Below are 14,653 nucleotides of genomic sequence, written 5' to 3'. Positions count from 1 at the left end.
AAGAAAAACGGAGCTGGAGGAATCAGACTCCCTGACTTCAGACTATACTACAAAGCTACAGTAATCAAGACAATATGGTACTGGCACAAAAACGGAAATATAGATCAGTGGAACAGGATAGAAAGCCCAGGGATAAACCCATGCACCTATGGTCAACTAATCTATGACAAAGGAGGCAAAGATATACAATGGAGAAAAGACAGTCTCTTCAGTAAGTGGTGCTGGCAAGACCGGGTAGCTACATGTAAAAGAATGAAATTAGAACACTCCCTAGCACCATACACAAAAATAAACTCAAAATGGATTAAAGACCAGACACTATAAAACTCTTAGAGGAAAACATAGGGAGAACACTCTTTGACATAAATCACAGCAAGATCTTTTTTGACCCACCTCCTAGAGTAATGGAAATGAAAACAAAAATAAGCAAATGGGACCTAATGAAACTTAAAAGCTTTTGCACAGCAAAGGAAACTATAAGCAAGATGAAAAGACAGCCCTCAGAATGGGAGAAGATATTTGCAAATGAATCAACGGACAAAGGATTAATCTCCAAAATATATAAACAGCTCATGCAGCTCAATATTAAAAAATCAAACAACCCAATCAAACAATAGGCAGAAGACCTAAATAGACATCTCTCCAAAGAAGACACAGATGGCCAAGAGGCACATGAGAAGCTGCTCAACATCACTAATTATTAGAGAAATGCAAATCAAAACTACAATGAGGTATCACCTCACACCGGTTAGACTGGGCATCATCAGAAAATCTACAAACAACTGCTGGAGAGGGTGTGGAGAAAAGGGAACCCTCTTGCACTGTTGGTGGGAACGTAAATTGATACAGCCACTATGGAGAACAGTATGGAGGTTTCTTAAAAAGCAAAAAGTAGAATTGCCATATGACCCAGCAGTCCCACTACTGGGCATATACCCAGAGAAAACCATAATTCAAAAACACACATGCACCCCAGTGTTCATTGCAGCACTATTTACAATAGCCAGGTCACAGAAGCAACCTAGATGCCCATTGACAGACGAATGGATAAAGAAGATGTGGTACATAAATACAGTGGAATATCACTCAGCCATCAAAAGGAATGAAATTGGGTCATTTGTAGAGATGTGGATGGATCTAGAGACTGTCATACAGAGTGAAGTAAGTCAGAAAGAGGAAAACAAATATCGTATATTAACGCTAATATGTGGAATCTAGAAAAATGGTGCAGATGAACCTATTTGCAAGGCAGAAATAGAGACACAGATGTAGAGAACAAACGTATGGACACCAAGGGGGGAAAGTGGGGGAGGTGGAGGGATGAATTGGGAGATTGGGATTGACTAATATGTATAAAATAGATAACTAATTAAAAAAAAAAGAATTGGCTGTTCATCCACAATTCCACAAAGTAGAAACTTAGCAGGTCGTCTATGAAAGAGCTGCAGTAAAGGTTAATTAGCACAAAGGGAATTATTCTTTGTTGCTGTGGAGTTAAACTTTAGCCTTAAATTCCTGGTTTGTTAAAATAGTTTCAGTACTTAATTTTCAGGGCCATGGTTGATCAATATGTTCCCTTATAAACTGAGTTTTAGCTAGCCAGTCCCAATGCTGTAAAGAAAACATTAAAAATAAATCATTTCAACCCTTAAGAGAAAAAAAAAGCAAATGACAGAGTAGGTTTGCAGCACAAATAACCAACAGAAAGCTTTCAACCAGATATTTAAAGAATTTCTAACATAGAAATAAGAAATAAATTGAAAACCCAATAGAAAAATGGTCAAAATCTTAAACATGTACTTCACCAAAGAAGATATCTAAATGACTAATAAACACTTGAAAATTATAGTCCTATTAGTAATCTAGAAAATTGGAGTTAAATTCATGAGGATACTATGACATACCATCATTGAGCGTAAATCAGAAAGAATGACAGAATCAAGTCATGGTAATGTTGTAGAGCAACTATTACAGAACTTTCAGAAACTGCTGGTAGTAGTATAAACTGATATATGCACATACTGGAAAACTGTTATTTATACTCCTTATTGGGAACTCCAATAAGATTGATGGCTGACTTTTCATCAGAAACTATGGCGACCAAAAGGCAATAGGATGGCCTATTCAAAATGCAAAAGAAAAATAACTGTCAACCCCAAATTTTATATCCAGCTAAATTATCTCTCAAAAATAAAGGTGAAGTAAAGAGATTTTAAAACAAATAAAAAATTGAGAAAATTCATTGCTAGCAGATTCACTTTATGACAAGTACAAAGGAAAGTTCTTCAGGCTGAAAGCAAGTGACCTCAGACAGTAATTTGAATCCCCTAAAAAAGAGACTGGGTAAAAGTAATTCTGTAATTACAAAAGATAGTATAAATACATATATGTAAAGAAATAAAGCAATAATTAAACAATAATTAAACAAATAATGTTAAGTTTTAAAAATGACTTTATAGTTTATAGGTTATTATATTACATATAACAACAGTACAAAAATGTGGAGGAGGGAATGATGCTATATGAGGGTAGCATTTCTATACCTCACTGGAATTACTGGAATTTACTTAGTATAATTCTGATGTAGATTCTTTTTTCATTGTGAAAAAATTGACCTATAACATTGTGTATTTAACATTTACAGTGTGTTGATTTGATACATTTGTATATTGCAACATGATGACCACCCTAGTGTTAGCTAATGCCTCCATCATGTCAGATAATTATCATTTCTTTTTTGTGGTAAGAACATTGCCTAGTCTCTTCTAAAATTGACTGTGGTGATGGTCATACAACTCTGTGAATATATCTTTAAAAACATTAAAATGAACACTTTAAATGGGCAAATTGTATAATACGTTACATATGTTTTAAAGCTAGCTCAATGAATGCCAAGAAGAATAGGATAAAAAAGGATTTGAAAAGTGGGAGGGTATGATAAGGGAGAAAACTGTGACTTTTACTAGATTATACATTTCTCCAGCACATACTTTTTAATTGCTAGTACTTAACCTAACCTTCCTTCAGATGCTGTTCTCATTGCCTCTTGCTTATTTAAGTATTCTTTGCTTCCTTAATTCAAATGAGCAAGTCCTTCTTACATATACCAGTTGGAGAAAGAACTAGAGAAGCTAAAATATAACTGCTAATATTCCCCAGTTTTGTTTTGCTATAGATCTTATTACTTTCACAAAATGTTGCTACTTAAGTATTGAAAACTTGTTCTGCCTAATCTGACACACCTGTTTCATTTTGGTAATGGTGCTGCAGCAGGTAACCACCTCTACACAGATTGCACAACCTTTAATACTTACTGACTCATCCATTTCTCTGAAAAAAGACTTCCATCTGGGTATCTTAGTCATGACAGGTTTCTAACTTCAGGTACACGCTCTGCTAGAAACAAATTCACCACAAAATTTTAGACCCAATAGTTGATCATTTCTAATTATTCCCTTTCAGTATAAACTCTCCTTTAATAATGTTCATGTATTTTTCTTGTAATTGGACCTAATTGCAGTTACTAAATCAAGCAAAAATTTTAAATGACATAGGAACTCAAATGGTAAGAGACCCAGTCTCAATCCAGGTACTTCTACAAATTTAACCATTTCTTCCTCCCAAGCTACAAGGTCTACATGCTAAAAGGACCTGAGAGAGCACATTTTTTCAGTCTATAAAACATTCTGTTATTCTTTTCCATCACTGATGCCTACTTTGTTTACACTTAAGTAACATAAAAAGGGCATTAAAATATTCCTGGATGAGTCCAAGTATTTCTGCTCCATGTAAATTTCCATGGAGACCCTAGTTTGCAACATGATCTGAGGAAAAAACTGTTATATTCCACATCACTGGGTATATATCCCTACAGTATGATTATGAGTCTAATGTACACTTAAGAGTTATATTATTATCATAACTCTCCCGGATATTTTAATTTAGCGTAAGAGATAGCATTGTATGGAAAAAGCACTGGTTAAAGAATTGTAAGTTGGAAGGTTGTACATCAAGTTTGTCATTATCTGGATACACAATCTTGGTCAAGTCATTAACATCTCTAAGCCTCAATATATGGAGGCTTAGTGATTGCTAACGGCCATTCCAATTCTAAGGTTTAATGATTCTGCAACCCATATAATCCATTATAATGCATATTTATTAATAACAAGGCTAATTAAGATAGTACCGCACATGGGGCTTCCTTGGTGGCACAGTGGTTAGGAATCCACCTGCCAGTGCAGAAGACACGGGTTCAAGCCCTGGTCCAGGAAGATCCCACATGCCACAGAGCAGCTAAGCCCGTGCGCCACAACTACTGAGCCTGCGCTCCAGAGCCCGTGAGCCACAACTGCTGAGCCCATGTGCCACAACTACTGAAGCCCGCACACCTAGAACCCATGCTCCGCAACAAGAGAAGCCACCACAATGAGAAGGCTGTGCACTGCAACGAAGAGTAGCCCCCGCTTGCCACAACTAGAGAAAGTCCACGCGCAACAACGAAGACCCAACACAGCCAAAAATAAATAAATTAATTAAATTTAAAAAAAAAATATATATATATATATATATAAAAGATAGTACCGCACATGAACACAGAGACACACACACACTCATGTGTTAGGGTTACTTTAGAAAGTGTTTTGATATCTGTTTATTTCTACAGAAATTGATCTAGAACACTTGAAAGATACTGTTGGAAGACGTTTATTAATGGCAGAAATGAAGATACAACCAAAGAGTGTCCCTGGTAAGTCTAATCCTTCCAAGTCTAATCTTTATGGTTTATTTACCTTCTTTGGAGTTTAAGTATGAATTTTTTAATGATAAGAGTACTTGTATATTATTATTATATAGGTAAAGTCTTCGTGATTACCCTCATAATTAATTGTACTATGGTATTTACTAGAACTTTAAAAGTTAGCTAGACATTATGATTTTTAGAAATGATCCATTTAAAAATTAAACCATAAAATTAAATGCTATAGTGGCCTTAGAATATACTTGATGCAAGTATGTTCAGTTCTGTTCTAATCTTTTACTATTACTGGCTTAGATAGAAGGAAAAGGAGAAAGGTTTCCTGATGAATGTGATAATAACAAGGGGAATTTAACAGATAGTTAATTCATTGGTTACCATTTCTCTCTACTTGATGGAAATATCAGGTATATTATCCTAACTCATCTGTGGTAGAGTCGTTAGTTGTGTTACGTAGTTCAGAGATTGTACTACAGCCTTTACTCTTGTAACAGGGATAGACACACTGCCCTTGACTTCTGGTATGACACCAAAAGAGGCAGACAGTTTAACAGAGAGTAACAGAAAGAGACAGAGACAGCACTCCTAAAATCACTGTTATCCAAGGCTTTTTCCCTTGGGGAGCAACAGTTGTGCTTTCAAACTGCAAAGGGAAATGACTTCAGTAAAACATTTTAGCCAAATAACTAAAAATATAAACAAGAAAACAATAATAATATGCCCTGTAAGAGGAAGAAGTCAGTATGCAGAGATGCTATATTATATATCTAAAATATTCAGTTTTCAGCATAAAATTATGGGTCATGTAAAGAAACAGTAAAATGTGACATATAACAAGGAAAAAGACATGCAACAAAAACTGCTTGTGAGAATCCTAGATATTGGACTTAAAGAACAAATCTAAAAAGCAGTTATTATAAATATGTTCAAAGAACTAAATGTAAACATTATTTAGAAGGAAAGGAAGGTCTGATAGTGTTTCATCAAATAGGGAATATATACAAAGAGAAATACATTATTTTGAAAAGGAACACATGTAAATCCAGGAGTTGAAAGTACAATAACTGAAATTTTTTAAATCCAGTAGGGGGTGTTCAGTATTTTTACACTGTCAGAAGAAAGAATCAGCAAATTTAAAGTATGGAAATATAGCATGGACAGCAGAGGCATTAAAGAGCAGAAAATATCATTTTAAATAATGACAGAAAAGAAAACCAGATATTATAAATAAAATGGTTAAAATAATAAACACTATACATACATGCTTTGTCTTCTCCTCTCAGTTTCTCTGTATGGCACAAAATTATGTAAATAAATAGTTTAACAAACAATTGTAATAAATGAATTTATGTTTATATGTTTCATATATAAAAATGGGAAAAATTATAAGAATTAAGTTATAAAGAGAACTATATATGTAGAATATGAAAATAACATTTCTAAATCTTCCTGGAATTTAATCTGTTTAGTATAAGTAGAAGTAGATTCTAAAATTGACTATGGTGATTGTTACACAGTTCTATGACTATACTGATAAGCATAGAATGGACATTTAAAATGGGTCAATTGTATAGCATGTTACATGTTTTTTAAAAAATAGTTCAGCGAACTCCAAGCAGGGTAGGATTTTTTAAAAGACTTAAAAGCAATAGGAAAATGTTGTGAAGGAGGAAAATTGTGGCTCTTAATAGATTAGGTTTCTCCACCCCATATCATTTGTTATGCTCCTAGTTTTTAATTCAGTCTGCCCTCAAGGGCTGTTCTCACTGCCTCCCTGCTCACCTAAGGATCCTTTGCTTTCTCAAACCAAATGAATCAGTTCTTCTAATTATATCTGTTTGAGAAAGACCAGAGGGCTAAAGTTTGTCTGCTGATGTTCTCCAGTTATCTGCTGCTATAGCAGAATTTACTTTCACAAATGCCATAACTTAATTACTAAAACCTTGTTCTGCCCAATCCGCGTGTCTTTGATTTTAGTAGTGACACCCCATATGGTCTTTACCTCTGTTTAGATTGCAGTGGTGATAAATTTGTGTTGCCTCAGTGATAGAGCATATTTGAAATATTCATGGACTCAGCCATTTCTCCAAAGGAAGACTTCCAATCTATAAATTCTGGATATGACAGGTTCCAACTTAACTTACATGCTGTGTTAGAACCAATTTTTGCCCACACAAAACTTTACGCAACAGGTGACACAGAGTCACCAATTCTCATTATTCCTTTTGCAATATAAAATTCTTTTAAATAAATTTTTTTCTGATATTGGACCTAGATCATCATTTCTGAATCCAACAGAAAGTAAAAACCGTGTAAAAACTCAAATGGAAAGGGGTACAATATCAGTGCTCACATTCCTGCAAATTACCCATTTCCTCCTCCACAGGGGAGAAAAGGTCTACATGCTAAGAGAACCTGAGAGGGTGCTTTATCTCTGCCCACAAATTACTTGTTTTTCTTTTCCATCAATGATGCCTACTTGACAAGCAGTTACATAACCTTAAAAAAAGGGAACTAAAGTATTCCTGGACAAGTCAAAGAATTTCTGCCTCACAGTAAAATTCTGTGACTGTGATGCCCATTGTTTGCAATTTAACCTGGGAAAAAATGTCATGTCTGGCCTCACCAGGTATATCTTTATGATACAAATATGCTTTTAATGTAGAGAAGAAAGTTATATTTATTAAAATAAACTCTCTAGGATGACTTAAATTTGCAAAAGACTTTGTATTTTATGGATAAAACCCTAGTTAAGGAATTATGAGATATCAGTTTATGGATCAGTTTTGTTGTTACCTAGATTTGTGGCCTTGGTCAAATCACTAACCATTTCTAGGCCTCAATATAATGAGGCTTGTATGATTGCTAACGGCCCTTCTAACTCTAAGGTCCTGTGAGCCTACAGTCCAGGCATTTCATTATAATTGTTGTCCTATAATTTTAAAATGCTAATTAAAGGAGTACTATACACAAACACACACACAAACACATGTTAATATATACCTTACAAAAGTGTTTTGAAACTGTTTATTTCTATAGACACTGATACAGAGAGCTTTCCAGATGCTATTGGAAGAGGTATAATAAAGGGTGAAATCAAGACACAATCCAAGAGTCATCCTGGTAAGAACAAGAATATTTCAAGTCTATTTCTGCTTTACTTACCTTCTCTGGAGTTTATTTAAGTTTGGATCTAAATGACTGTAGTACCTATATGCTATTATTATAGAATGAAAGGTTATCACTAATTCCATCCTATTATTATTGGAACTCTAGCAGTTACTAAAAATGGATAATTAGTTACATAGTGTAAGTTTTAAAACCCATTCATTTAAAACTTATCCATAAAAATTCAGTGCTGTAGTAAGCTTAGAATATGCTTGCCGGAAGCATTTCAAATGCTGCTCTACTCACTTTCTTTTTCAGGCTAGAAAGATAGTTGCTTTGTATTTGCAAATACATGAATGGGATTTAAATGGGATTTTATGAATGGAATTATGAATAGGATTAAAAGAGAGATTTCATTGCTTAATAATTCCCTCTATATAATTGAAATACTAGGCACATTATCAGTATCTCAGGTGAAGGAGAGATGTTTAGTTTTGTTATGTAGTCCGTAGTTTACACTACTGCCCCTTGTCTTGGTGTTACAGTGTTTGACACACTGCTTCTTGATCTTTGGGGTGATATTAAAGGAGGCAGAGAGCTTAACAGAAAAGGGAAAGAGACAGTCAACAGGAAAAACAAGTGTCATCCAAAGGTGACTGTTTGCATGCCCAAGTCTGTGCCCCCAGAGGAGCAACATTAGAAGATTCACACTGCAGAGAAGGAGACTTCTCTACAGTAGAATATATTCCAGCCAAGTCACTAAATAAATAATCAGGCAAACAGCAACAGCAAGCCTCCAAACGGGAGGGGAACTCAGTATCCAGATTTCCTACAAGATATTGTCTAGAATGCCCAGTATAGACCCCCCAAAAATATGAGACATGCAAAGAAACAGTAAAGTGTGAATCATATACTAGGAACTTCAGGAAGGGTAGGCCTAAAAAATAATTTAAGCAGTGGGAGGGTATTGTGAGGAGGGAAATTGTGATTCTTACTAGATTGCAGATTTCTCTAGCACATACTCCCTTTTCCCTCATCGTTAATTCTATCTGCTATCAAATGCTCTTCTTAATGCTTCCTTGCTTATATAAGCATCTTTACATGCTTCTTTCAACTGGGCCTGTCATTCTTAACCTATACCCATTGGAGAAAAACCAGAGAGCCTCAATTATATCGACTTAGTTGGATCTTTAACACTTACTTCTGGTCTCAGCCATTACAACAAAGTAAGATCCACCTTATGGTGTCAGGTTCAGGATAGGTTTCCAACCTCTGGTACATGCTCTTCTGTAACTAGCTTTCATTCACAAAACACTGGGCACATAATTTGACCCAAGTCAGCAATCCTACTTAACCCCTTTTTCAATATGAATTTTTCTTTAATAACTTTCATGTATTAAAACAAAATAGATGAATGTTATTCCTCTCCTTTGACCTAGTTAGTACTTTCTAAATCCCGCCAAATGTCCAAATCACATAAAAACTCAAATGGAATGGGATGCAGTCCCAGTGCTGGTACTGCTGCAGATTTACCCATTTCCCCCTCCCCAGCTACAAGGTGTACATAGTAAGAGGACCTGATAGGCAGTTTTTCTTAGACCACAGAATATCTTGTTACTCTTCTACATCTTTGATGTCTACTTGATTTACATAGCCTTAAAAATGGCATTAAACATTCTTGAGAGAGTCAAAGAATTTCTGCCTTGTAGTAACTTTCCGTGATGTGGGACCATGGTTTGTCTCTTGACCAGTGGGGAAAAAATGCCACGTTCCACTCATAGGTATATCCTTACAGTATGAGTGTCCTCTTAGTGTAATCTTGGCAGTTATATCATTTACTTGAACTCCCCAAGATGATTAAAGTTTGTATGGGACAGTGCATTGTGTATGAAAAGCACTGGTTAAGGAATTATGGGGCATCAGCTTGTACTCAGTTTTGCATTATCTTGGTGTGTGTTCTTAATCAAATCACAAAACATCTCTAAGCTTCAATATCATGAGGCTTATGTGATTGCTAAGAGCCCTTCAAATTCTAATGTTTTATGATTGTGCAATGCAGACATATTATTTCTCTTCTGTAATACAAGTACTAATTAAGTTAGTACTACACACAGGCATAAAGACACACATACATGTGTGTTAATGGTTACCTTACAATGTGTTTTGAAATTTGTTTTCTATCTATAGAGACTGGTATAGAACGCATGAGAGATACTGTTGGAAGAGAAAAAGCAGTTGGTGAAATCAAGACACATCATCAGAGTCACCCTGGTAAGAACAAGAATTTTCCAAGTCTAATATTTATGGTTTATGTCTTCTCTGGGATTTAATTAACTATGAATCATTAATGATAACAGTAACTGTATGTTAGTATTAATGGGCAGTAATCTTCATGAATTTCCTCTTATAATTAGTTAAACTCTAGTATTTACTGTGAATGGAAATTTAACTGGATATTTTTTAGTTGTAATCTCATCCATTTGGAAAGTAATCCATATAATCCAATTCTCTAATGACCTTAGAATATGCTTGGTTTAAGTATTTATAGCTGTGATTCTACTCACTTTCTTGCTGGCTTAGAAAGGAATATTGCTTTGATATTGAAAAAGCAAAAAAGCTAGTTGATGAGTGGTATAAGAAGAGGACTATAACAGTTATTTCACTGATTACCAATTTCCTCTACATAATTAAGTTGGCGTGTAAATTTATATCTCTACTAGAGTGGAGTTCTCTAGCTGAGTTTTATTATTCACAGATTAGTGCTTTAGTCCTGGAGTAACAGGGTTCGATACATTTCTCTTTGTTGCAAGAAATACTGTCGTTATGAACTTTTTACAGAATTGATGCTGAAAGCTAGCATTGGAAAGTAACTGAATCCTCAGATATGAGCACCAAAATATGTGTTTTCACTGAAATTTAAGGCAAGATTTCTGAAACTTTGCTTTTGAATGCTTTTTTTTATTATATTCTCGCTTTTATTCCTGTAAAAAAGTAGTGTTATAAATGAATCAAATAAATATTACTTGCTCCAACAGCTTTTAACTGGGGAAAAGTTGGTGGTGTAAAAATGAAATTGTTGGAACCAAGCAGTTAAATTTGGTGTATTACGATAAGCCATTTTTCCATGTCTTTAATTTTCAGAGTATTTTTGGTTAGGTTCTTTCAATTAATTTTTGCTTCAGTGTTGCTTATTAATAGGAGTCCTTGTCAGTTTTGAATAACAGCCTTAGACACAGCAATAAAGTGCTTTCATTTACATCCGTTCAATTCTGGGACGAAGTGAGAGAGTGGCATGGACTTTTATATACTACCAAATGTAAAATAGATCGCTAGTGGGAAGCAGCCACATAGCACAGGGAGATCAGCTTGGTGCTTTGTGACCACCTAGAGGGGTAGGATAGGGAGGGTGGGAGGGAGACACAACAGGGAGGAAATATGGGGATATATGTGTATGTATAGCTGATTCACTTTGTTATGAAGCAGAAACTAAGACACCATTGTAAAGCAATTATACTCCAATAAAGATGTTTAAAAATAAAATAAAATACAAAAAAAAGTCATGCCTTTTAACAATAAAATTAATTATTTTATATTTATTAATGGTAAATTTATAATTAAACACTAAATAAAATTTGAAAGACAGAAACTGCTATGAGGAAAGGAGTTTAAATGAATGTACTGATCAAATACAAAAATGAAAAAGTGTTTTGTCCCACCTCACCAGGTACATCCCTCCCATATGAATGTGTTTTTAATATACACAGGAGAGTTATATTTATTACGAAAAACTCTCTAGGATGACTTAAATTTGCGAAAGACTTTGTATTTTATGGAAAAAGTCCTAGTTAAGGAACTATGAGGCCTCAGTTTATGAGTCAGTTTTGTCTTTACCTGGATATATGGTCTTGGTAAAATCACTAAGCATTTCTAAGCCTCAATATAATGAGGTTTGTACAACTGCTAATGGCTCTTCCAATTCTAAGGTATTATGTCTGCAGTCCAGACATTTCATTATAATGCTTCTTCTACAATAAAAAGATCTAATTAAAGGATACACACATTCTACACACACACAAACATACACATGTTAATATTTAGCTTACAAAAGTATTTTGAAACTGTTTATTTCTATAGAGACTGATACAGAACGCTTCCCAAATGTTGTTGGAAGAAGTATTATGAAGGGTGAATTCAAGACACAACCCAAGAGTCGTCTTGGTAAGAACAAGAATATTTCACGTCTATTTCCTGTTTTTTATCTTCTCTGAAGTTTATTTAACTTTGGATCTTTAGTGACTACAGTACCTATATTCTATTATTACAGGATAAAACGTCTTCACAAATTCCCTCCTATAATTACTGGAATTCTAGCAGTTGCTATCCATGGAGAATTAGCTGCATATTTTTAATTTTAGAATTCATTCAATTAAAAAATTGATCCATAAAAATTGAATGATACAGTGAGCTTGGAACATGCCTGATGGAAACATTTCAAGTGCTGTTCTACTCACTTTCTTTTTCAGGCTAGAAGTATAGTTGCTTTGTATTTGCAAATGCAGAAAGGCTATTTTATGAATGGGATTAAAAGAGGGATTTAGCAGATAGTTATTTCATTGGTTACTAATTCCCTCTATATAATTAAAATATCAGACACATTTTCAATATCTCATGTGAAGTAGACACCTTTAGTTCTGTTATATAGTTTATAGTTCACACTAATGCCCCTTGTGTTGGCATAACAGTGTTTGACACACTTCTTCTCGATTGGTGTCATACCAAAGGAGGCAGAGAGCTTAACAGAAAAATAAGGGAAAGAGACAGTCAACAGAATCCTTTTAAAAACAACTGTCATTGAAAATGGTAGAGTAATAACCCTGAGCTCACCTTACCTCATGGGCATAGCAAAATTACAACTATTTACAGAACAACCATTGATGTAAAAGACTGGAACCTACCAAGAAAGGTCTTCTAGAACTAAGGATATAAAAAAGGGGCCACAGCAAGGCAGGTAGTAGGGGTAGAGTCACAGTATAGTCAGGTCCCTGGCTTGGGCAACTCATGAATGGGAGAATAATTACAGTTGCAGAGATTCTCCCCAACGAGTAAGGGGTCTGAGCCCCACATCAGTCTGCCCAGTCTGGAGGTTCTGCAACAAGAAGATGAGTCCCCAGAACATTTGACTTAGAAGGCCAGTGGGGCTTGCTTTTAGGAGTTCCAGAGGGCTCTGCGAAATAGAGGCTTCACTCTCCAAGGGCACACACAACATCTCACATGCTTCAGGACCCAGCATAGAAGCAGTAATTTAAAGGATTTGGGGTCAAACCTACCTGCTAATCTTGAAGAGTCTCCCTAGGGACATAGACACTGACAGTAGCCATTCTTGAGAGCTCGTTCTACCACTGGTGCTGCAGCACCATTTTGGAATCCACCCCACCAACAACAACCAACCTGTAGGCACCAGTACTGGGAAGCCTCAGGCCAAGCAACTAACTGGGCAGTGACACAGCCCAACCCATCAGAAGAGAGACTGCTTTAAGACTTTCTGAGCCCAAAGCCACCCCTGGACACATACCTGCACACCAGAGGGTCTAGGACCTGGCACCACACACCAATGTGCAGGCAGTAGACCCAGGACCCCCAGGGCCCTGCAGCCAGAGACCCAGGTCCACCCACCAGTGGGCAGGCACCAGCCCCAGAATCACTGACTGCACCCACCAATAAGCTTGCTCTAGCTTCAGGACCAGCCTCTCCAACTAGCGGAGGGACACCAGCCCCAAGGCAATGACATCTCTGCTATAGCTTCACCCACCAGTGGGTGGACACCAGATGCAGGAAAATGCATCCCTGTAGCCTGCAGACTCAGCCCACCCACCAGAAGGCCAGAACCATCTCTGAGATTGGCTGAGACATGCCCCACCTGCTGACAAGGCAACACAAGCTTTGGGACCCATGGACCCCACAGTCAACTGTGTAAGGAACCAGACCCACCCACCAACAGTCCATTGCCATCTCTGGAAGCCCTCAGCCCTGCAGCCAGACCCCAGGACCTGTCACTGCCTGCCTTTGGGCTGGCACTGTCCCTTGGATCTGGCTTCATCCATTGGTGGGCTGGCCCCAGCCTCAGGATCTCCTAGACCTGACTCCATCCACCAGTGATACAGAACTAACCCCGGGGCTCCCCAGGGTTCTACAGCCAGCCACCTTGTGACCCAACCCTGCCAACCAGTGGCCGGCAGCCTCCACACAGGAAGGTCCTGGCAAACAACCAGACTGGGGGCCAACCAAGCCAACCAGGCCACCCATAGCCATCAGCTTGCCACAACAGAAGGACCCGCACAGCACATATAGGGGCACTCCTAGAGGATATAGCTCTGATGACGAGAGAGCAGTGTATTGCTGGGATTCATAGGAAGTCTCTTGCAAAAGGCCTCTTCTCCAAGGTTGGGAAATGTAACCAACCTCCCAGATACATAGAAATATAAACATTAAGTTAGACAAAATGAATCGACAGAGGAAAATGGTCCAAATGAAGGAATAAGATACAACCCCAGAAGAAGAGCTAAGTGAAGTAGAGATAGACAACTACCCAACAATGAATTCAGGGTGATGATCCCAAACAACTTGGGAGAAGAATGGATGGACAGAGTGAGAAATTAGAAGTTTTTAACAAGGAGTTGGAAAATATAAAGAACCCCTAAACAGAGATGAAAAATACAATAACTGAAATGAAAAATACACTAGGAGGAATCAGCAGTAGACTAAATGGTACAGAGGAACAGATCAGTG

At 36.7% G+C, this 14,653-nt stretch overlaps 1 protein-coding gene across 18 annotated transcripts in view; it reads left to right on the top strand.

Moving 5' to 3' along the window:
- Positions 1 to 14,653, top strand: part of CCDC7 (coiled-coil domain containing 7) — a 319,203-nt gene that overhangs the window by 252,539 nt on the left and 52,011 nt on the right. For all 18 annotated transcript variants that reach the window (XM_068560909.1, XM_068560921.1, XM_068561029.1 and 15 more), the window contains 4 exons: positions 4,667 to 4,750; positions 7,799 to 7,882; positions 10,055 to 10,138; positions 12,002 to 12,085. In XM_068560909.1, the coding sequence (XP_068417010.1) occupies positions 4,667 to 4,750; positions 7,799 to 7,882; positions 10,055 to 10,138; positions 12,002 to 12,085 (336 nt within the window). The remainder of the gene's footprint in view (positions 1 to 4,666; positions 4,751 to 7,798; positions 7,883 to 10,054; positions 10,139 to 12,001; positions 12,086 to 14,653) is intronic.

Source organism: Eschrichtius robustus, chromosome 1 (assembly GCF_028021215.1).
Source record: "Eschrichtius robustus isolate mEscRob2 chromosome 1, mEscRob2.pri, whole genome shotgun sequence".
Lineage (NCBI taxonomy): Eukaryota > Metazoa > Chordata > Mammalia > Artiodactyla > Eschrichtiidae > Eschrichtius > Eschrichtius robustus.
This window is presented reverse-complemented; position numbering and strand designations above follow the sequence as displayed.